The sequence below is a fragment of the Aptenodytes patagonicus genome, chromosome 5, assembly GCF_965638725.1.
Source record: "Aptenodytes patagonicus chromosome 5, bAptPat1.pri.cur, whole genome shotgun sequence".
Classification (NCBI taxonomy): domain Eukaryota; kingdom Metazoa; phylum Chordata; class Aves; order Sphenisciformes; family Spheniscidae; genus Aptenodytes; species Aptenodytes patagonicus.
In genome coordinates this window covers 29812274-29835714 of record NC_134953.1, presented here as the reverse complement: position 1 = coordinate 29835714, position 23441 = coordinate 29812274, and the positions used below count along the sequence as shown (strand labels likewise).

General features: G+C 39.7%; 2 protein-coding genes across 2 annotated transcripts in view; one reads left to right on the top strand and one right to left on the bottom strand.

Moving 5' to 3' along the window:
* Window positions 1–12198, bottom strand: part of EDRF1 (erythroid differentiation regulatory factor 1) — a 30705-nt gene extending 18507 nt beyond the window's left edge. The window contains exons 1-12 of the mRNA XM_076339213.1: window positions 12068–12198; window positions 8790–8998; window positions 7248–7314; window positions 6225–6350; window positions 5572–5696; window positions 4951–5110; window positions 3567–3668; window positions 3156–3277; window positions 2037–2148; window positions 1159–1306; window positions 976–1084; window positions 533–644 (exon numbers count right to left, since the gene is read on the bottom strand). Coding sequence (XP_076195328.1) covers window positions 533–644; window positions 976–1084; window positions 1159–1306; window positions 2037–2148; window positions 3156–3277; window positions 3567–3668; window positions 4951–5110; window positions 5572–5696; window positions 6225–6350; window positions 7248–7314; window positions 8790–8998; window positions 12068–12133 — 1458 coding nt within the window. The 5' untranslated portion in view covers window positions 12134–12198. The remainder of the gene's footprint in view (window positions 1–532; window positions 645–975; window positions 1085–1158; window positions 1307–2036; window positions 2149–3155; window positions 3278–3566; window positions 3669–4950; window positions 5111–5571; window positions 5697–6224; window positions 6351–7247; window positions 7315–8789; window positions 8999–12067) is intronic.
* Window positions 12199–12623: 425 nt separating this feature from the next.
* On the top strand, window positions 12624–21632 carry TEX36 (testis expressed 36; the record flags this gene model as incomplete). Its single annotated transcript, XM_076338017.1, has 4 exons — window positions 12624–12686; window positions 16322–16453; window positions 19047–19127; window positions 20441–21632. Coding segments are annotated over 4 exons (525 nt in total), but the record flags the coding sequence as incomplete, so codon positions are not given.
* Between the last annotated feature and the right edge of the window lie 1809 nt (window positions 21633–23441).

The window sequence follows — 23441 nt, the reverse complement described above, 5'->3', positions numbered from 1 at the left end:
AGGTTGGAAGGGACCTCTGAAGACTGTCTAGCCCAACCCCCTTGCTCAAAGCAGGTTGCTCAGGACCACGTCCAGTTGGACGTCAAAGGATGGAGACTCTATAACCTCTCTGGTTGACCTGTCCCAACATTCAGCCACCTTCAGAGTAAAAATGTTTTTTCTTATATTCACATTTTACAATATCTAGCTAAGGTCTGCTTCAGTGTCTGCACAGCTTCCAAACACAAAAGGGCTCTTTGGAAATGAGAGCAAAAGAGCAAATGTAATGACAAGTTCTTTTTTAGAGCAGGACAGAAGACTCGTACAGAAATGAGGGGCAGTGAAGGTACTAATTAAAAAAAAAAAAAAAAAAAAAAAAAAAAAGGCTGGTGTTTCTTTAAACATAAATCAATTTCTAAGTTTATAAATAAATTTAAATTCTCTCCCTTACAGACAGAGGAGGAAGTACCACACAAAATATAACCAGGTGTATTATGGTAACAGCATTTCCATTATATTTACACAAAGCTACAAGAAAACACGTCATTCTTACTTGAGGATGTCTGCCATTGTCCAGTAACTTAAGACAATTAAGGAGCAACGTTCTGATAGTGCCATAGTGTTTCTTGTTCTGGTTTTTCTTCAGCATCATATTGCAAGCAACTCTAAAAGAAAGTTAAACAAAATAGTAAATCCTTGGATAATTTCTTTGTGCTAGACAAAAAAAGCTTTAGACAATACTACTGCAAATGTAGATCTCCCAAACTTTATCATGGGTCTACAAGACTTACTCAGTAAGAGCATAGTTTACATGGAGAAATGGTGAAAAGGAGAAAGTCTGTTTTGATTTAGTGGGACTGAGGCTTACCAAGCTTAGGTGTAAAAGAAGATTTTCGTTTCATGCATTTTCATTTCATCATAATTTTTGGTCTGTATTCTTAACAAATACAACTGCACCAAGAATTAAGTATTACAACAAAAATTACAAAAACTCACTTGTATAGAAGAATTGCCACTGGCATTGTAAAAGGGTTTTGGTATTTGTCTTCTGTCTCTTCACAAAGGGTGGTTAGGTCATAGAGCTTTACTATATCACTCCCACTTGCTGAAAGTTAAGACCTTTCATTAATCAACATGACATTAACATAAATCTTTTTTAATTGTTCTAAATCTACTTACCCTTAAATAGCCAATAAGTATGTCCTTCTTTGGTGCAATTTGATTTCAGAAAAGATAAGATATTTTGAGCAATATCTTTTATCACTTTGGTAGAAAAATTAGAGTTTTCCAAATTGGGAATATCTTCAGTCTTGATCATTTCGTATTTCTGCAAGGAATATATGTTAAAACTCAAGATTAAGAGGGTTTTCTGCCACCTGCCCTCCCAAAATCTATGCATCAGTGTCTCCTATCAACTGCTAAAAGAAAAAAAGGCTACTATTATGATACAGTGTCATGATAAATTGAGTTAATTTATATGATTTGCTTTAAAAGCAAGCACATCTTGATTACACTACTCAATAAAAGCGTTAAAGAGGACTCACTTCTATGACAAACATGGTAAAGTAAAAGGAGAACAAGAGGTGAAAAAACCGTGCAACACCTAACTATTACTTCAATGAAAACTAGTCAGCCTAGTAAGCAACTATATGCTACCAGGTACAACAGAAACTCAGCTGGTATGGGTGGTCTATTGTAAAATAGTAAATACAAACAAAGGTTTAAAAAGCATGCATCTATCTTGGCAAGTGAACACTACAGATTTTAAGATGCAAGAAACTGATGTATTTCTGCTGCTACATTTTTTTATTTTTGCCTTCATTCATACATTGGGGGAAGTAGGAACCTTGCATGCATGGAAGGGAGAAAAAAAAAAAAGAGAACACTATTTTTGGATGACTGTTGCAAGCTGTGTAGATGCTTCTCATTCTGCAATAAAGGATTCTTGTAATCTTTTTGTCAGAACAGTAAGATTAGAAAGAGATCTGTTACAGCCGGAGCAATTTCAGAAACTGAAGAATGGATGAACTAGGCATAATGCAAAGACACAGACTTACCTGAACAATTCCATTAACATGAAAGCACATCACAAGCTCTGGTACATTGCATATTAAGTTGTCCAACCAATAGTCAATTCCTGTTAGCACATTTATTGGCTTGTTGTTATCCCTAAAAACAAACATTTCTAGTATTATTTAAGTCTTTATTTACTCTTCAGAAAATATTAGGGATGTTTACTAATGGGATTTAGATTTAAATCACCTGAGAGCAGATGGATACTAAAACAACCATTTGTGAATCATTCTATTTTAAAGAGGCAAACAAGGAATTATATCAAATGAAACAGATGTACTGATCTCTCCAATAGAATACACTCACATTCCCTCAGCAGTTTTGAATTTTTGCCCACACTTATACCGAAACTTTAATGAGCTTGAGATGTCACATATTACCAAGATAACAAGTACTTAAGAAGTTCTAAAGGAATAGCAGTATTAGCTGCAACTGATTATAGTGCAAGCCTTCTCCCAGACCTTCCATTCCTTGCAAAGCAATGTACTGTTAATTCCTAGATGCGTCTTAAAAAGATAACAAATACATCAAGCAAGTTTCAAGTTTTTGCTCATTCTTTGCCTACACATAGGCAGGAACAGAAAAAATGGTAATCAAGTGATCAACATAAAGTATTAGTGAACAGTAAGACAGTCAGAACTTAGAACTACTACAGTCACAAGTTTTAAGTACTTATGAAGTGCCCAACTAGCAGTTATTGAAATTCAGAATTCCAGTAAGAGAAATATTACTGCCCTCTTATTAAAATAGCAATAGAATGAAATTAAGGACTAGATGTACAGAAGTGTTTTAACACTCAACATTCACATTGAAGTCAGGAAAGGTTGCAAACCGTCAGTACTTTCAAATAAAGATTTAGTTACAGAGCCAGAAAAAGCAGCAGAGCATCTCAAGTCCCAGTGCAGTGGTACAGCTATGGGACTGTTTCTGTTTTCCAGCGCTTTACAATGCCATCACCATTTAAGTCTAAAGCATGAGTTTTATTCTTTAAACTGCACGTAAACATTAAGAGTCAACCAAACAAAATGCAAGTAGCTAAATAGGAAGCAAAGCAACAAGTCAGTCAAGGCTGGCCTATATATCTCATTAACCTTAAAACTCACCTGAGACGCAAGCTCACAGCAGGGTATCTTCCACCTCCAAATATAGGCATATTTGATCCTACTAACATGTGGATATCTTCAAAGGTCCACAAGATATTACGAACGAAGTCATTTTTAAGTCCCTTCATTAAGAGAAAAAAAGGTCTATAAATCACTATTATAAAACATGTTCTCTATGACATTCTGCAGAATTATGAGAAAGCAAGAAGCAAAAGCAGCAAATAAAAGACAGCACATAATGAACTATGCTATGCATTCACATTAAGTTAAAAGACTGAGATCACAGATGCCACAAAAGCTACTTCTACAGGGGGCGTAGTTTTTCTCTTGGTTCCAATTTAGACCAGATTTTAAAATGTTTGATTAAATTGGGGGTTCAGTGTTTGAGCTCAAATTTCACATATAGCATACCTGACTGTTTTCCCCGTCATTGAACAAAGTAGTCAGGTTTTGTTCTTTGGGGGCTGAGGCCACATGCCCCACTATATATGAGGGTTCAAGAGGCACACTTCCCTGTGAAAAGCACAAGGATAAGGAGTGATTCTGCTGCTGAGGTAAAGTTAGGCCATTAAAAAAAAAAAAAAAAATCTGAACAACAAAAGCATATAAGGGAAAAACTTTTACCTCTAACATCTTTAAATAAGTATGTATTAAAGTACAAAAAGCCTCTAGTCAGTGACTAGAATGCTTCTTTTCTATAGCTAGTACCAAAATTTTGTACTTTATATTCTCATAGGCTTTGGAAAGAAATCAGAAAATTTTTACAGAAACACTTATTATTCCAGGGTCAGCACCAGATTGTCAGTCTCCAGAATGTAAAACCTCTATCCTGATGCCTTATTTATAAATTAAAGAAAATGATGCTGTACAAACGTGCAACAGCTTCTTTATGATAAACAATCTGCCGTATTAGGCAACAGTTCCTCAAGAAGGTGGAAGAGAATCCTTTTCCTAAAAGCTTTCAAGTACTGAAACATTTCTCCACTTCAGAATATTACCACACCACAACACAGGCAGTTACAGTTTTATGGATAATGTAGGTTAGAGCCTTCCAAGTTAGCTGACCAAGTCATTTGGCATACCAGTTGGTAATACTGTCTAAGGATAACTATAGCATCATTATTACATTGATGTAGACTGAATACAACAGATCTTCCAACCTTTCAAAAATTTAATCAATTCCTGTATTATGTTACTCAAAAACCACAGGAATTAACAGTTTTCATAAATAAGCTTAGCCACAGACTGAAACTCTGGATTAGGGCCTAATACTAATCATAGTTTGTTGCTATAATTACTATAAACATCTCTCCCTTCCACTTGTGTAATCTCATAGCAAGTATTTGTAAATGTTGCTTAACTGTTTTGCAAACATTTTCACAGGTCTTCATCTTCCTCTTCACCTAATAAATTCAAGGCCACAACAGATTCATTTTAATGGCAGATTTAAAAAGAAAGGACAAAACCTTAGGCTTCCATACACACCTTCTGAATATCAGATTTTCCTACTTTTAGGTAAGATGACTTACAGATGACTACTCCTAGCCAAATGTTTTGTTTCTCAAAAATGCATAGATAAGTATGTATTTAGTATTATGGTGACAGAAAAAATATTTTCTGAAATTTGGAGCTCTGAAACACTGGCATAAGCTAAACCACACGTACTGCCAAATCCTTCTAATGCCTTTGTTCATTTCTTTCAGCAAAGAGTACTGCAGCAGCACCTTTGAAAACCTTTCTTTATATATGTCTCTACAAAAACTGAGGTGTCATTTAAAACATTATATACACTAACCTGGTTAGAGGCACCTGGATCTTCAGATAATGAAGAAGGCATTTCAAAAGGAGCTGGCCAGGAGGCCCTTCCTGCTTCATCACTCTCACCTGAAACAGGACCCTCCTGGTGTTGTTTTGAAGTGGAAGGAACAGGCTGAGCAGCTCCATCACCATTAATGCTGACAAAACATTAAAAAATTCAGTCAACAATATGCAAACAGAATCCATTTTAGAATTGTTATACTTAATGCACTGTTCTCAAAGAATGACTTCGCTAATATGCTACAAGATTGCTATATTGACAAGTTGCTCAAACTCTTACAATATTACAGCAGGTGTCACAATCTACCTTGCGTATTTTAAGTTGTTCTTCCCTCAAACCCAGTTCTCAGAAGGAATGTTGAGATATACAGTTGATTAAGTCACCCTGTTTATTTTATACTTTAATACTTAAAATGCTTCAATTCCTGTTAAAAACATTTACATGTTATTTCCCGATTTCATCCCTCAGTTTTCTCTGCATAAGTATAAATCAGTAAATAAGACAGACCATAATGGAATTTTAACATTTACTTCAAGACAAGAAACCAGGCAAAAGTAAGTGGTACAGAATTCAAGATTCATGCAGACATAAGGTTACCTGTAATATAAAAATTTAGAAAGTATAGCCTTCTGGTACCAATGTTCTTTACTCTTCTTTTTTCGTTGCCACTTCTGATCAATCAGCCTTTGATAAAACTCTTTCAGCCACGTCCAGTCCCCTGTCTAGGCAATACCATAAATATGAAATTAATGTCAAGAAGCATCTACAAAGTAAACCAAGTGCGTTATTAACTTATGAATACTCATCCACAACAGTAAAAAAAACCCTCAAACCCCCCAAAAGCGGAAAATAACTTCACAGCTAAAGCCTTGCATTCGTCCTTTATTGAAAATGTATCTTCTAGAAAGTTACATTCTTACTGAAAAGTTGACTTCATTAGAAAGTCAGATACATGGTAAGAGATTACACAGTAACAAATACTTATTAATAATAAAATTAATAAAATAGTATAGCAATAATGAAGTAATTACAGGAATGTGGGACATGGAATTTTAATCCTACAGTACCATAAATATAGGACATCAGATGCAGTTCGTGGGTAAACCGATTGCTGCAGAATACAGCACCTTTTGTACTCGCACATGGTTCTCAGAAATTTTGATACATACATGCTTTCTTGCTAGCTACACTATTCTTGAAATAATGCATTTTGACCATAAGACGTACTTAACAAAAAACAAATGGTTAACCTGAGATGATCTCATGAAAAGCTCTTGAATATCTAGCTCATCCAACAAAAGTGTCCGCCCAATGCGATGTACTGCCATGCTCACATGTGACTTGCTGTAAGGTATCTTCAGAAGTTTTTTAATATTCTTGCAGGAGAAAAGAGAACAGAGATTATATTCCATATAATTATACTGCATTGTAAGAAAATTGTAGGAAATTGTAAGCAAAAAATACACTACTAACGTTAGAGAGGCATGGGCAGGCAAATAAAAACTTACAGTGCCACTGATTTTTAAGGCGGCCATTCCACAAGAAGTTGCATTTGTTGAGGTCAGAGAACATGAATGACAGTGATAAAGAGACCAAGTAGTCAGTATAAACCACATACATGGTTTAAACATGATCTCTCTTTGGATCATCACAACCAGGTATCATCAAAAGTGCCAAAAAATGCAAGTGGATGGTTTGGATTTTAAAAGCTTTATCTTCACCACAGGAATACCAACACTTTGTCAGATATCCAGAGGAATCTGGACAGACATATAAGTCTGAATAAAAATCTGTCAAACATGTACGTTTCCTCTTCTGAATAGCCTCATCTGAATTATGTAGGTAATACCAGCACCAAAAAAGCTGGCAAAAATCAGAGGAAAGAAGAAGGTTGGAGGGGGCTATCTCTTCTAGATAAGAATAGAAAAAAAATCATCTTGAGAGTAGTAACTTACATCAAAATAACCAATTTCAAACACACAAGACAACTACATTGCAAGACTGATGTGTTGCATTCACTAAACTGCATATTTTAGCTGATGATTATTTGTAGAAATCCACAGGAAATATGATTTTATCTATACATTTCTCACTCAGTGATCACAACTCCCTTAAATGACAGAGCAAAAGTTAGGTGATCTGTTTGTGTTTCACTAGGGGATTTTTATTTTTCCTCAAAGGGCACAAAGATGACAGAAGCCATGACAATATCTTAAAATAAGGTTTATACAACATAAGAGTTTGAATGATGGAACTTAAGAATTTATACATACCTCTGAATCAGACACAACATCGACATCATTTCCAACTGAGTCAATGAAGTCATACGCCATCCCAAAGCTATTGAGAAAATATTAAAAGTTAAGACAAATGCAGTGTGACAGTAAATAGAGATCTCTTTCTCCAAAGCTTATTAAATCTTTGAAAGCTTTTTCTTCATCAAAAGAAGAATCTAACTAAACATTACCAGGTGTAACGATCTAAAGTTAATTAACAAAACCATTTTGACATTCTACGAGTTTTCCAAAGATATCATTGGAAGTGCTCAGATCCAATTTCAAGATGTTCTAAAATGTATTTTAAGTTTTGTTGAAATCAAGAAAATCAGAACTATTTAAAGTGTTTGTTAAGACAGCTATGGGAAATTAAAGAAATTGATTTTTTTTTTTTGAACACTAAAAAGGAGAACAGTTTTTCAAAGAGTTTATCTTTGAGGCATTAAGCACGTTAAATTCTTTCATTTTAGCAGCTGTCATTTCATTTTACCTCTTATTTATGTTTTCTAAAACTGGCCTACATGTTTTAACAAACATATCCTTGTATCTTCATCCACCCTTATTAAGGCCTCTTTAAATTACAAGCCATTAAATTAGAATATTTCAATGTACAAATCATTCTTTCAAATTAAACCAGATATTACTATAACCCAACCAAATACATGATGCATGTCTGAAGTTATACTTTCACTATTAGCTTTTTAATATTGACACTAGAGACAGAGATTAAACTGCCAGCCTCTGTTTGACAAACAAACATGATATCTAAAATAAACAGGAAAATTCATAAAGCCCTGAGAAGCATGTTACCCTGCTCAAAAATGTACACCTCCTAAAACAGATTATGAGGATTTAAACACAGACCCTCCACAAACTGTTAAATTTCACTAACTAGTTGACTTAGTGTGAATTTGCTTGCTCAATACAGGATTTAAGCCTCCTATTTATAAACACTCTGAAATCAACTCATCCAACTCTTTAACAAACATCCATACTGAAAGATAACGCTGCTTTTTGGTTTTGCCCCTTATTTCACCTTCTGCATTCACTCTTGACATGACTATGAAATTTCTTTTGCCATTAGTTAGCCAGACCAGTTTCTAAAGATTCAGAAGAGCTATAAATTGGATCTGTAACTTTCAAGGGGAACCACATTTTTTCCATTTTCACCTGTTATCAAAAGCAGAATGGCTGGCTGAACCAGTCTAGTTTGATTTTGGCCAACCGACAACAGCCAACCAGGGAAGAACATGAAGTCAGTTTGACTGTTTCAGGCAAGGTGTCAACATGCACTTGAAAAAAATAATAATCAACAGCATTACCAGCATCATTAATCATTTACAAAGAAGACAAGATTACAGCATACAGGCAAGAACTAAGGATGAAAAAGTAGAAGGAGAACGGTTAAGAAAAAGCAATAGCTTTTTTACTGTTGCTACAGTAAAGTCCATACTTTATACTTTGAATTACATAGGGTCCAAGTTCACTGTTAGAATTATTCTTGAACGCCTGGAAAAAATAGAGCCTGCTGTTATTTACCTTGAAAATGGTTTACTTTTTTTGTTGTTGCCAAGAATGGTTGTACCTGCTGGTCCCAGCTTAGCGCTTTCACGTAACCAGTTGGCAGGTGGAAGTTTCAAGTCTGTTTTCTCCTGAAGACGGGCAAATGCTGCTTGCGGTGGGGCAGATGAGTATTTCACCACAGCACTGCTTTTCACTTCATTGCCTCCAAGAAACAATACCGACCCCTAGTTTTCAAAGAGAAATTAGTCTTTCATTTATAAAATAATAGCAATTAAAACTAGCAGACTTGCTCTATGATAAGCTATTTTTAACGGTAACCAACCAAAGCCGAGTCCCGCACTCACTCATAACTTTCTCCTGCACATGTTCACAAGTATTTGAGTTCCCCTGACTCCAACACTTGCGTCAAGCATATGCTCCACTTTATGAGTTATAAGACTAAAGTGCTATTAAGGTCAGCTCCCCACAGAATGTGAAATTACTCAGAAAGGCCAAAACTAAAATATAATTCACACTAATGCTGCAAAATTTTGTGAAAGTACGTGTTCATTAACAAACACCAACATTGCCATGGGACAAAGCCCTGGAGGGAAGAGGGGCCCAAGAAAGCTGGGTAATATTCAAGGATCACCTCCTTCGAGCTCAGGAGCGATGCATCCCAACAAAGAATAATCAGGCAAAAATGCCAGGAGGCCTGCACGGATGAACAAGGAGCTCCTGGACAAACTCAAACACAATAAGGAACACTACAGGGGGTGGAAGCAAGGACAGGCAGCCTGGGAGGAATACCGAGAAATTGTCTGAGCAGCCAGGGATCAGGTTAGCAAAGCTGAAGCCCTGGTAGAATTAAATCTGGACAGGGACATCAAGGGCAACAAGAAAAGATTCTATAGGTACGTCGGGGATAAAAGGAAGACAAGGGAAAATGTGGGCCCTCTCCAGAACGAAACGGGAGACCTGGTTACCCGGGACATGGAGAAGGTGGAGGTACTCGATGACATTTTGCCTCGGTCTTCACCGGCAAGTGCTCGAGCCTCACCGCCCAAGCCGCAGAAGGCAAAGGCAGGGACTGGCAGAATGAAGAGCTGCCCACTGTGGGAGAACATCAGGTTCGAGACCATCTAAGGCACCTGAAGGCGCACAAGTCCATGGGACCCAATGAGATCCATCTGTGGGTCCTGAAGGAACTGGCGGATGAAGTTGCTAAGCCACTATCCATCGTATTTGAGAAGTCGTGGCAGTCTGGTGAAGTTCCCACTGACTGGAAAAGGGGAAACAGAAAACCCCCATTTTTAAAAAGGGAAAAAAGGAAGACCTAGGGGACTACAGGCCAGTCAGTCTCACCTCTGTGCCTGGGAACATCATGGAACAGATCCTCCTGGAAGCTATGCTAAAGCACATGGAGGACAGGGAGGTGATTCAAGACAGCCAGCATGGCTTCACCAAGGGCAAGTCCTGCCTGACCAACCTAGTGGCCTTCCTTGATGGAGTGACTACATCAGTGGACATGGGAAGGGCTACAGATGTCATCTATCTGGACCTCTGTAACACGGTCCCCCCACAACATCCTTCTCTCTAAACTGGAGAGGTATGGATTTGATGGGTGGACTGTCCGGTGGGGGAGGAATTGGTTAGATGGTCGCATCCAGAGGGTAGTGGTCAACGGCTCAATGTCCAGATGGAGATTGGTGACGAGTGGTGTCCCGCAGGGGTCCGTATTGGGACCGGTACTATTTAATATCTTCATCAATGACATAGACAGTGGGATCGAGTGCACCCTCAGCAAGTCTGCAGATGACACCAAGCTGTGTGGTGCGGTCGACACGCCAGAGGGACGGGATGGCATCCAGAGGGACCTGGACAAGCTGGAGAAGTGGGCCTGTGTGAACCTCATGAGGTTTAAGAAGGCCAAGTGCAAGGTCCTGCACCTGGGTCGGGGCAACCCCCAGTATCAATACAGGCTGGGGGATGAAGGGATTGAGAGCAGCCCTGCCGAGAAGGACTTGGGGGTACTGGGGGATGAAAAGCTGGACATGAGCCAGCAATATGCGCTTGCAGCCCAGAAGGCCAATCGTACCCTGGGCTGCATCCAAAGAAGCGTGGCCAGCAGGTCGAGGGAGGCGATTCTGCCCCTCTACTCTGCTCTGGTGAGACCCCACCTGGAGTACTATGTCCAGCTCTGGAGCCCTCAGCATAAGAAAGCTGTTGGAGCAGGTCCAGAGGAGGGCCACGAAAATGATCAGGGGGATGGAACACCTCTCCTCTGAAGAAAGGCTGAGAGAGTTGGGGTTGTTCAGCCTAGAGAAGAAAAGGCTTTGGGGAGACCTTGTTGCAGCCTATCAGTACTTAAAGGGGGCTTCTAAAAAAGATGGCGGCAAACTTTTTAGCAGGGCCTGTTGCGACAGGACAAGGGGGAATGGCTTTAAACTAAAGGGGGGTAGATTTAGACTAGATAGAAGGAAGAAATTTTTTACGCTGAGGGTGGTGAAACACTGGCACAGGTTGCCCAGAGAGGTGGTGGATGCCCCATCCCTGGAAACATTCAAGGTCAGGCTGGACGGGGCTCTGAGCAACCTGATCTAGTTGAAGATGTCCCTGCCCACGGCAGGGGGGTTGGACTAGATGACCTTTAGAGGTCGCTTCAACCCAAACTATTCTATGATTCTATGATTAAAGCTAAACACGTTTCTGCCTTCATAAGTAAACATTATGACTGCATATTTCTTCTCAAATACAGCAAAATACAGAGCTGTCACACTTGCATTAAGAGCTTTGATCCAATATACATTAAGGGAAAAACAGCTCCACAGGATACTATTTATGCAGCACTCTGCACTTAAGCATAACAACAGAAATACTGCTTACAATTACAGCTTAATCATAATTAGTACGTTCCCTACTGTACTCCAGTCCTGACAATAGCATTCCCTTACTCGCCAAACTGGAAAGAGGATGCACGCCTATGAGGCAACTTAAAACTTTACTGTGGGCTGTGTTTACAGCCCCGCGCTTGCCGCAGCGAAACTGGCAGCGCCCGGCGCCCAGCTCCGCCGCCGGCAGCTGCCCTCCCGCGCCTCAGCCCGGCCGGCCCCGCTGCACCGGCCGCCAACCGCCCCACACGGGCCAGGCTGAGGCGGGGGGCAGCAGCGGCGGCGCCGCCGGGCAGCTCCGGGAGAGCGGAGCAGGCTGCGAGGCAGCGGTGCCCCTCAGCCACGAGATCCCCCCGCCGCTGCCCGCCGCGGCTGTAGGGCACTGCAGGCAAAGTCGCGTCCCCCCCCCACCGCCGACGTCACCTGCTTGGGCTCCTCCGCGTCTCCCCTCAGAGGGGCGGTAGCCCCCACGCCGCAGAGCTCCTCCATTTTCCGTTCGCCCTCCGGTGCCAGCCCGTGCGGGGACGCTCCCTCAGGCGGGGGCGGCAGGCCGCTGTCAACGCCCGCTGCCGGCAGGGAGGCGGGGGCTGCGTGACGCTGTCGGGAACAACCACCTCTCGCGCGGCTTCCCGGGAAGTCCCAGGAGGCGCTGGGGGCGGAGAAGGCGCACTCTGGCCAATAGAAGAGCGCGGAGGGTGGGGCTTGCGGGCGGGGCGGGGCCGAGGCGTGAGGAGAAAGGCGGTAGTGGCGGCTAGCGGCTTGTGGGGCCGCTGGGTCGCCCGGCTTAGGTGCTGGTTTGGCTTTCCTGGGCGGTTTCCCGCTCCCAGGGGTGCTGAGCCGTAAGTGGGTGGTTGCGGTGGGGCTGCACCATCAGCAGCTGGTCCTGCCACGCCGCTCTGTGTCGTACCAGGAGAGCGAGGCGCTGCGGTCTTCAGGGCGCGTTTCTGTGTGGCGGGGTGCTGTCGAGCCGCTGGAGCCTGCTCGTGCCCAGTGCTCCCGGAACCCGGCTGACCTGGGTTGTCCCAGCCCTGTCCTGAGAAAGGTCGGGTACACTGCCGCCTTAGCTAGCTTAGGTAAGGGGATGGGCCAGTAGGGCTTATTGACGGGGTTTGCAGCCGCGCTGAATAACTGTACCCTTCAAGGAACCAGTGAACACTTGGTGATGGGGCACCTTAGAGCGTGGGGGGATCAAGAATTGTAGCATGCTGGCCTCTGCTTAGGCACTGAATTTGACAAAAGCTTAGCTGTGATGTCCTAAGCAAGCAAATGGTGGCATGAATAGTGCCTAAAGGATTTTTAATATTTATTATTTTCCTCTTAGATGATATTCTTTATTCTTCATGCCACAAGAGACAGTACAGTTTGTGACTGGTCAGGAAGTACAAATGCTGACTGCCTGTCATCCTCCTCCTCCTAGACTATATATATATATATAGCAACTGGACCAACTGCCTTTCTTTACTGGGGTACTTTTCTGACCTGCCACTGGTCCTTATGGAGCTTAGATGATCCTAGTTGTCTTTGAAATACTTTTTTTCTCTCAAAGTTGATTGAAAATGGCCTGCAGATTTGAAAATTATTGTGGGATCTCAGAGACAGAAACTGCAGTTGCATAAGCCTTGTTTCCTTTGTAAACCAAGCTAAAATACTCTAATTTTGCATATTTTCGCTAACACAAAGCATGTCTTTTAGCAGTAACAGCAATATTATAAATAAAACAATACACTTTGGTATAAAAATACGTATATAATCTATTTAAGAAATATAATTATTTAAGATAATGTTTTAAAGCTGCTTTAGTCAAACTTTTATTATATTGGACCTATGCCTACTACCGTTGCAGACTGGCACAATTCCTCCTTAATTGAATTATTTATTCCTTATGTTCCTCTAGAATCCTTTTATAGTGTTAGGAAAGGACCTTTTTAAGTTTCATCCTTAAACTTTTTCAGCTTTACCCATATCTCACTGGAAAACAGTAAACACAACTGTTGCAGCCCTTCAGAAAAAAAGAGATTCTGCTTTCTACTTTAAAAGCCAAAGTGCTGTTTGTTTGAGCTTGCGATAATGGGCCCCAAGTTACTGAATCTGAAAATTAGAATGGAATGAAAACAAATTGTAGGTTCCTCTGCCTGTCATGCTCTTTGTCCTTCTCTAGTTGTTTCTGTCACTGGCTTACTCAGTTTTAAAAATAGCATGAGTTATCTCCACAGCCTTCTGATCCGATCCTGCCACATCAGACATTGGTACAGTTCATTACAGTCAAGGCTGAGATAACAATGCAATCATGAAAGTGTTTCAAAATGTGTTGCTCTTACAGCTTGTTTACAATTGTTGGTTTATTTTTTTTTCCTTAACCAAAATTGCATTATCTGGAACAGCTTATCTTTCATAAGCAAGGTTTACATTAGGTTTACACATTTACCTACCTTTGTACTTAAAAGTAACTTGCAGCATGGCATCGTTAATAATATCAAGTTCCAAATAATCGCTCTTATCTGTATTACCAAAACTTCAACAGATACTCAGAGAAACAAAGTAGGTCATTTAGAAGAAAGCCTTGAAAAACTCCATGATGGCAGCTAGCATTCCAAAATATTGTTACCTATGTCTGATAGTAAGATGGAAAATGAGACTTTCCTGCAGGAACTTTATAATTGCCTTTAAAATAAATGGCTAGATTGTCTGAATCATTCATACTTAACTAAGGCAAGTACCGTACTTTTTTCTTGTTCCATTTGCCAGCCATGGTATCTGATTCCCATGTAAGTTAGTCTTGAATATCAATATACTGGAAAACAGGCCACTTACCATACGAGTGTCGTGTTCTTTACAGTCTGTCAAGGCCCGGGAGGCAGAGGCTTGGTTTGTGCTTGGTTTAGTGAGAAGTTCTGCCTTGTCTACGGCTCACCCACGGGCTCCTTTCACGATAAGCACGGGCTTTGTGCCTCAGTTGTTCTTTCTGTGAAATAAGCCTTACATTTTGGTTGATTCTCCGCTTCCCCATCCATAAACATGCATTACAAAGTGTTCTACGTTAAAAAAAAAAAAAAAAAAAAAAGCCTGCTACATCCATCTTAGGACTATGTCTGTAATACAATGAATGGACTAGGGACTTTTATGTCCAGCAGGCAAGTGGCACGGTGCAGATGGCATCCATGCTCCAGTGCTGTCTGCCACCCCCAAATTTCTTGATGGACACGGCCCCCCACATGCTTCCCCAAACTCTTGCCTGGGCAGTGCTTGCTGGCAGAGCGTTCTGACAGTTAAATAGTATGGATGTTTACAAGTCCATGTTCAAACTCGAAGGCAAAAATACCCTTAAGATGCTGTCAGATTTTTTTTAAACAAATATTGTTTGTGTATGCAATTAAGATGTGTGTATGTGTAAAGCGATTTTAAAAAGAGCATGAAGTTAAATCTTAAAAATAATATACCTAGTGTCTTCGGTTTTTTCCTCAAAAATGACCCTCCTTTCTTCAGGTATTACCATTCAAATTGTAAAGTGTCATTGAAGTAATTGTGCAGAGCGAATTAATTTTTAAACGGAACTCCATTTCTCTACCATTTTAAGATGGCATTCAGTACTTTTACCAACTTTCCCCCCCCCCCTTCTGCAGTCGACGGGTAAGAGCGGCGTTGCCTTTGCTCGCCTGGATCTTACTGAAACACCGGAACCACTTAGTGACGCAGTCAGGGAGGGTCTGAAGTCACGACGGGGGGTTCCCCCCCCGCCCCCTCTGTGAGCGGGACAAGCGGCCGCCGTGGCAACCGCGGTGCCCGGGGGCGCCGGGCAGAGCGGCCGGGGGCGGTGGCGGCGCGGAGCCATGCCCCAGGGCAGGTGGTCCAACCCCAGCGAGCAGCGCGCCGGCGCCTGGGTGAGGGCCGGGCGGGAGCCCCCGCGTCCCCGGGCGAGGGGCTCTTTTATCCTTAAACTCTCGAAAAAACGCCGTGCTGAGGGTGACTTTGTCCTTTAGCCAGGAACGAGGTTTCCCGTTCCTGATGTTTATGAGGAAAAAGTGCCCTAGGTATTCAGAGGAAGTGTGCTAAAGCAATCTCTGGCAGGATTTTTTTCCAGTTTTCCAGCAGTGCTGGAGATCTCTTATTTTATATTTAGCCCTAGCTGATTATCTTCTGAAAAATGCCAGTGGACGTTGCGTCAGTCCTCGCCCAGAGGAGAGGTGCCGCGGCCCCATCGGAGGCCCTGGGCTGGGATGTCTCGGCATCCCAGGGCCCTGCGACGCACGCCTGGCACAGGCTGTTCTTCAGTCTCTGAACCTGTGGGCCTAACGTTTTGCTGAGCTGTTCCCCAAAAGTTTTGTGCTTTCAAATCTACGGTCGTACAACAGCGGGAGCAGCGTGGGGGGGGAAAAGATGTTATTCCATAAGTGGTTTTGCTAGATGGATTATCGCTATATAAACAACGTTAGGAAAGTTCCTGGAGAAATAATAGTCTTGTCTGTTTTACTGACCTACATCGTAAGGTCTTTATGGTAGGGGTTGTGCTGTGTGTGGGAGGCTCCTGATTCTTCCAGAGGCCGCTAGGTGCTGCTGCAATCCAAATAATAAAAAATAAATGGGAAAATACAATTTTGCCCACATTTCTGGTCAGATTTATTTGGTTTTTTTCTTGTTGGCTTTTTTTTTAAATGGGTCACAATTTTCATTATTTTCTAGTTTGCTCATGTTGGAGCATGCCAGAGTCAACCTGAGTCAAGTACAAGCTCTGCACTAAAACAGGTCCAGAACTCAGGAGCAGCTCAGTATATTGAGGATAGATTGCCGCTAGCGTACAGAGCTCGGGAGCAGGTGAGTTACTGTGGCAATACAGTCAATTTACAGAGCTCCTTTTTGCAAGATATCACTCGCTAAGTTATAAGAATAGCATTTACGGTAGTTAGCAAAGCAGTCATAGCAGACTGGCAGTCTTCGTGCCTCAGGGAGTAAAATGATTGCTAGCTGTGCTAAGGAAGAAACATATTTCGCTGTTACTCAATTATAATTTTAGATGCTCTAGGACCTGCTGTAGTTACTGTTGATTTCAAGCATCAGTTACTTTTCCCTTTTATTAGCTAGTATAGTTGTTTGAGACACTTTTATGTGCCAGAATATATTATGATCGATCTCAGTCCAAAACCTGTGTGTAAAGCCCTATAAGAATGTTTAATTGAAATTTGATGATCTGTTTTGAATTGAATGTCAGAAATTCTGTATATTCAGGCAAAGGATTATTTTTTTGATCATTAAAAAGTTAGAAGCTTCCTATTTGAAACACTTCTAAGGCTTGCTTAAAAATGAGGAGATTTGGGACAATTTTGGCAAGAAACAAACTACAGTATTTTAAAAGCACGAGTATTTAAAATGTTATAATTTCATAAGCACATTTTTATGTCCTTATTTTATCATCACACTGAGCTTTGCTTTACCCACCCACTTTGTGCACAGAATATTTTCTATTTTCATTTTCTATAAGCATAGCAATTATATTGAGTTCATTTCACAGATTTTGCTATAATGAAGAGCAGAAATGGGCTAGGAAGGAATATTTAAAAGGAGAGCTTGGGGCTAGTGAAAAGAAAAGGAGAACATTATACTGTAACATGAGTATACATCATGTTGATATTGTGTATACCTCTCTGTGGAGCATCTGGCCTTAGCCGCTGTTTGGAAAGGAGAACCAGGTTAGATGGACCTTTTATCAACACCAGTATGACTATTCACCTGATGTTTTATGCCTTGTATTTACCAGCCCTTCAGTGTTAAAAAGAATTAGTGGGATTCCTGTCTGTTACAAATCAAGAATTAAAATTAGGTCGGTGGTGAGAGTACGAAGATGCATTAAAGGCTAAAATGTGATGTCACAGGAACAATCTGTGGAAGTTTGTTTATGTGACATTTTTAAATAGTGCTAATAGAGTGTTGGAAGCTCACTGCATGTGAAGCTGGATGTCTCTAATCTCTTTGTATGAAGGAACTCACTGGCTGTCAGGTTAATTAATTTTCTCAGAAATATAGTACTGTTTAAGCTTATATTACCTCTTATTTCTTACTTCATGATAGTCCTATAATTATTCTGTAATAGATTTTTTTTTTAACCATTAGTTAATATGGGGAATCCTTCCAAGAGATGATATTCAATACTTACCATCTTGGTTTTCAATTTTCCCGCAGCATATAGGCACTAGTAATAAACACTGTTCCTAAAATGTTAAGGTTGGTGTGTGATTGCAGTAGGATATTTTAGTAAGTCTTACATTTTACTGACTTGGAAGGTGCTTATTTTTAAACACATATATGAGAATGTATCCATTGAATTTAGTTATGCATGGTACTACAGTCTGGTTGAATCTGTATGAGAAAACAAGTGAACGTGTGGCACGTACCTAAAAAAGGTACCAAATACCCTAAGATGTGATCATGCAGCTGACTCCATGCAGGCAAATTTTATATTTGGTGATTCTTCTTGCTGGATCAGGCCTCCAGTTACATTTATCTTTAGAACTGATCCAGATTCACTTGCTCTTGAAACATGTTTTTTAACTTGTGTTACATTAAAACTTGCTCTTCTGTTTGGAGGTGAATATCATAGTTGGAAGATGAAAGAGGTATTCCACGATGTTAAAAGTAAAAATTGCTAGAGCATTTACAGAAAAAACATGAAGTTCCCAACAATAAGCAGGAAAATAATGCTTGGGGAAGAACAGAGGCAATCTAATAGTCCAGAAGAGTTTTCTGTGTTTCAGTTTTTAGCTATTTTAATAATATTGCAATGATATATAATAAACACACTTTAAAAAAATTAAATATGTTAAATTACTTCTAAAATTGTTCTTTTGCAGTTTTCCTTTTCTAAAACTCTAGTTTCATTTTAGAGACTGGATGAACATTATGTTAAAGAATGAGATTATAAATTAGTTATGCAATTAATATCTCTTCCACTTCCCCTGCAACAAGCAGTGTACATGACATTCAGTACATAAATCATAGATTAATTCAGTTTTGAGGTCCCTTTTGTAGTTCATTTTAATTAGCTTTAGGCTTACTAGTGAATCAAACAAGGCAATCCTGACATATATCTAGTATTTTGCTGCCTGCGGACAGAATGTATCATTTCTTATTTGAAAATTCACACTTTTCTATTAATCATGTATATATTCAGCAAGTCAAGGGAACGCGAATCCTCCTGATGATTTTCTAAAAAAAAAAAAAAAAAATACAGAGGGTCCACATTGCCCTCTAAAATGATGTGCAGCTGAAGTTTTAACATACGAATATGACTTCTGTGTTAGAACATAGGCAGCTGTAATTTCAGCATTTGTCAGAATATAAGAACTAAGACTAGTAGACTCCAAACAAGGTATGTGAAAATTCATATTTTTTTGCTATAATTTCTTTTTTTCAGAGAGCAGTGAAGAACAATTTCCCATTTTCTTCTCATGACAACAGACACTGTCTACAGAATGTAGGAGAGTATTTTGATTTTGTAAGTACCTAGCACTGAGAAGAATCAAGCAAGCTCATATCTCTCAGTCTTCCAGAGATTAAACACAGTATCTTTTCTCTCCCCTGCAAAAATTATAGATGCTAAAAAATGTAAACAGCAAAGAAAAAACACACTTTTTATTAGTATAGGGATGGGACTCCTCTGGGGCTGGCACAGGTATACAGCAGCACACATGGTCATTCAGAGTGGCAGAATTGAAGGGGAACAAAAACCCTATGATTTGGATCTCTGATGCTCTCCGGGCATCTTCTAGTGGTCCTGTTTTTTATGTCTTAACATGATTTTGTACCCAGTTATATGTCCTATTAGTCTGCTAAAAGTGATTGTCCTTGTGATGAACTTCTGTAGGGGTCTCAGCCACTCATAATTCATAGTCCCACATAATTGGTTCAGACTTCTCTTTATCATAAGTTTAACCAAAATCTGTAGGATACCCACAATGTATCTCCAGAATGTATTATTTTCCAGTCTACATCTCTTTGTAATGTACCTGTTTAAATGTATGTTGCAGAAGCCACAACTTTGAATAGAATTTAAACTCGTTTGGGCTTTTCTGTATGTTCAACAGTTACATGTTTTTCTGCTTTTCTTAGATTGTTGACATCTTTCTAGACAGCAAAAGAAATAGTGCAGTTCACAAGATAATGAGTAGAGGAGGAAGCAGCAAATTGTGATATCGAAAGTTGGTTTGACTTTGGGCTCTCTTAGACCTAGATTTTTTGGTATTCATTATTCACTGAGTAACCTTCATTTCTGTGCACTTTGTGCAGTGTCTCATTGTTTTAGAGATACTGATCAACCATAATTCCAAATAAATTTCCTGCAAGCTATGGAGTGTGAAAATCAGGCTCTGTCTCTCTGTGTTTGGACACAGAAGGGATAGTTTTGAAGATTCAGATTTCATGGTCTGTCTCAGTTTCTTTATTGCAGTCCGAACATAAAATTATTAACCGATTTCTTTGGGTTACTCTGAAGATCAGTTTAGCCGAGTATAGCTAAATAGCTTTGAGTATACAGTATGCTACAGAAATGCAAAATATAAGTGATTTATTAGTACTAAGAGATGGAAGGTCAACAGATTTCCCATTATATATGCAACCAGAAATGTTCATACAGGCAAGTCTGACAATATTATTTTTAACTTGCTAAAGATCAGCCATGAGTTCTTGAAATTACTGTGGTAACAGCTTGGTTAACTTCCCAGTGGGGTAGTGACTGCTACAAGATTCATCTGTGAAACTGTGATTGTAAGTCATATGTTTACATGAATTTTTCTTTCATTTTTTTCCTAGGGTATGGGCCGGAGGAAGGTGGAACCAGAGAGGCGGCAACAGAACTCACAGAACTTCTTCCTATGGGCTCATGAATCAGTTCCTAGCAATGAGGATGGCTTAACCATTTATCAGACATCATTTGTGAAAGAACAAAATACTGAGAGCCCATTTTATAGGCGGTACCCAAAACACCACTCTGAAAAATGTTGCACTGACAAACCCGTTCCTGAGAGTGAAAAAAGCCTGCAGCCAAACAAGTCATCTTAATTATAAAAACACCTTTGTAGCACTGACTTATCATCATCAGAGCCTTTTCTCGAGATCTGAACTACTTGTTACTCAAATGGATGATGAAATAAACATTTGTGTAAAGTGAATGTGGTAGTACAGTTGAGAGTTCATTGAAATCAACAATCATATGTTACTCTGAAGACATACATTACTATGAAAATTTTAATGAAGAGGAGCATTATAAGGAAAAGCATGTTTGTACATATTTTTGGAAATACCTCTATTAGGAGAACAGAGGTAGTGATTGTACTTGTGTTATTTGATACTGGTTGACCCTTATATTGATACAAAAGCTCCTTCAACTTTAGAATCGGCGGTATGGCTGTACCTCAAGGAGCTGACAGCATCTGTGTTGACAGACATATATAATGAAACTGCATCCTTGAGGGTTTGCCACAACAGGGAGCCAAAACTGCATGTTCAGGTAAGAGAGAAACTTTTCTGAAAGGTTTCATGGGTATGAAGGCAGGTTGCTAGCCATTAGAGAAACTAGATAAAAAAGAAGCTGTGCATTAGATTGCTGTGCGAAATGACTGTAATGTTTGGTTATAAAACAGCAGTTGTATAAGTAAAGAAAGAAAGGATGTTGTAAACAATGTTGGCATGCCTGTGTGTGCCCTCACAAAATGTGAGTGTACGTATGTATGTGTCATTCATGGCAGCGAGGGGGAAAAAAGCTCAAGCTGAAAGTGGAAGGCTGCACGAAGGTTTGAGTTTGAGGCGGACTGGATCTGAAAAGAACTCATGATTTTATAGTTACATGTCCCTAAGGAAGTGAATTCAGAATCAATCCTCCAAGTACTCTGCTCCCAGAATACTTACTGGCTTTAAGATATGGAAGGCATTAGAGTCAGACCTCCAAATAATGTGTTTTCCTCTTCTGGATCATTTCCATTAATATCAATAAAATAATAAACGAAACTGTGTCTTAAAATATACTGGAAATAAGCTTGTTGCTATGCGAAATAATGTTGACTAAAAAAATTTAAGCATAAGTTTATGGGATAATTTCCTTTGTTTACAAGATAAATGGAAAAATAAACCCTCAATCCTTAGACTTCCCTGCATTGTAAGAGATGCCTTGAAAATGAGCTATGTTAAGAAATGATTTCTGCCTCTCAGTGAACAGATACATCTTTTTGTATCAGCATGCAATGGTGACCTTTTTGTGTGCCATCAAAATAGATTGTATTAGAATATTTCCCCAAATGTGTAGCAATTTATTAGCACATGCTGAAATAATAAACTTTTTTTCTGTATGAATTTCCCCTTACTAAAGTTCTTGGGATACTGCACAATATGTAGAAATGCAAAACATCATTGAACAATGTAAAAACAGATAAAAGGCCAAGTAATATAGCGTTATTAAAAAGAATTATTTTTTCTCAAAGTAAAGACAGCCTGCCTGACAACTCTAGAGTCAGAATTTCCAGAGCTTTAGCCAACAATTTCATCTCCAAACTGATTCAAAACTAAAGTGTGTGCCAATCACATGGTAAATGTAGTACCCCATGCTGTTTGGCATACTCAAGAGGGCAATCTTGGACCTCCATCAGAAGGAAGAAACACATTCTTGCTACATTAGTAATGTTTATCTGTGGTTTAGCATTACAACTGGATATGGTGAAATAAATTGCTGTAGTTTGTTATGCCTTAAAACACCAATAGAAAGATTCCAGATTTCTTTTTTCCCCTCTTTTTTTTTCCCTCACATTTTGACTCAAACATGAATTTTTTTTAAAAGTATCTGTGGATTAATGTATGTTCTCAATGATATTGTGATAAAGATTCCAGAGGAGAAACTGGAAAGGTCATGAAAACTCTATACAAATGGAAATACGCTGTGCTGGATTGAATCAAACAGGTGATTCCCACATAACTCATGCTTTGGCTGTGTTTCTTGGGTAAATAACATGAGATACAATACACTGAATTTTGAAAGCCCCAGATAAATTCCAGAAAGTCATAGCCTTGCGTACGTTGGATAGAAACCATCAGTTTTGTTTAATCTTGTGATAATAATGTCTCTGAGAAGAAGGCCCTATTGAGTTAAAATTTTTTTTCAATATGGGGTTTTTTCCTTCTTGGGGTAACTCCCATAAAGGTTTCCTAGTCAGTGCAGGACAGTGTGCCCAGCTGGTAGTCAATTAGGATCAGATGGGTGCAGGTAGGCTCAGCAGAATGAGCATACTATGGGTTAACTCAGCCAGCTACTACTCTGGAGAAGTAGAGGTTATGCTCTAGGTGGTGCTGATAAAGATGGATGTTTTTGTACGTTGTTTTATTAAAAAAAAAACAACAAAAAAACCAAGCAAGTTTTTTGCAAGATTTCCTTGAACAGTATTGTCAACAATTTGAACACAGCCAAAACCTCTTTACAGAAACAATAGGCTTCATACTATAATCCCTTTGAGTAAGCAGCTATCGTTGCCCTCTGTTTTTTCTCCTGGGCCTACATCAATTTATGGACTGTCTATGCAGCTTTCTTAAGAAGTCTCTTTTGTGTTAATTTAAAAGTGTTTTTGCTATGTTAGCTAAATTCACAGAACTCAAGCAAAATTGATTACAAAAATTAAACCAAGGGAATGGGCAGATGGCTGCAAGGTCCTTTGGTTTAATGAGTTGACACTTACCAGCTGAAGCCGGCAACAGGCTAAGGTTGGTGATTAATATGGCTGAGCTGAAGAGTAGCAACTTTTGCCACTTAACTTTCAATGCCTTCGTTGAA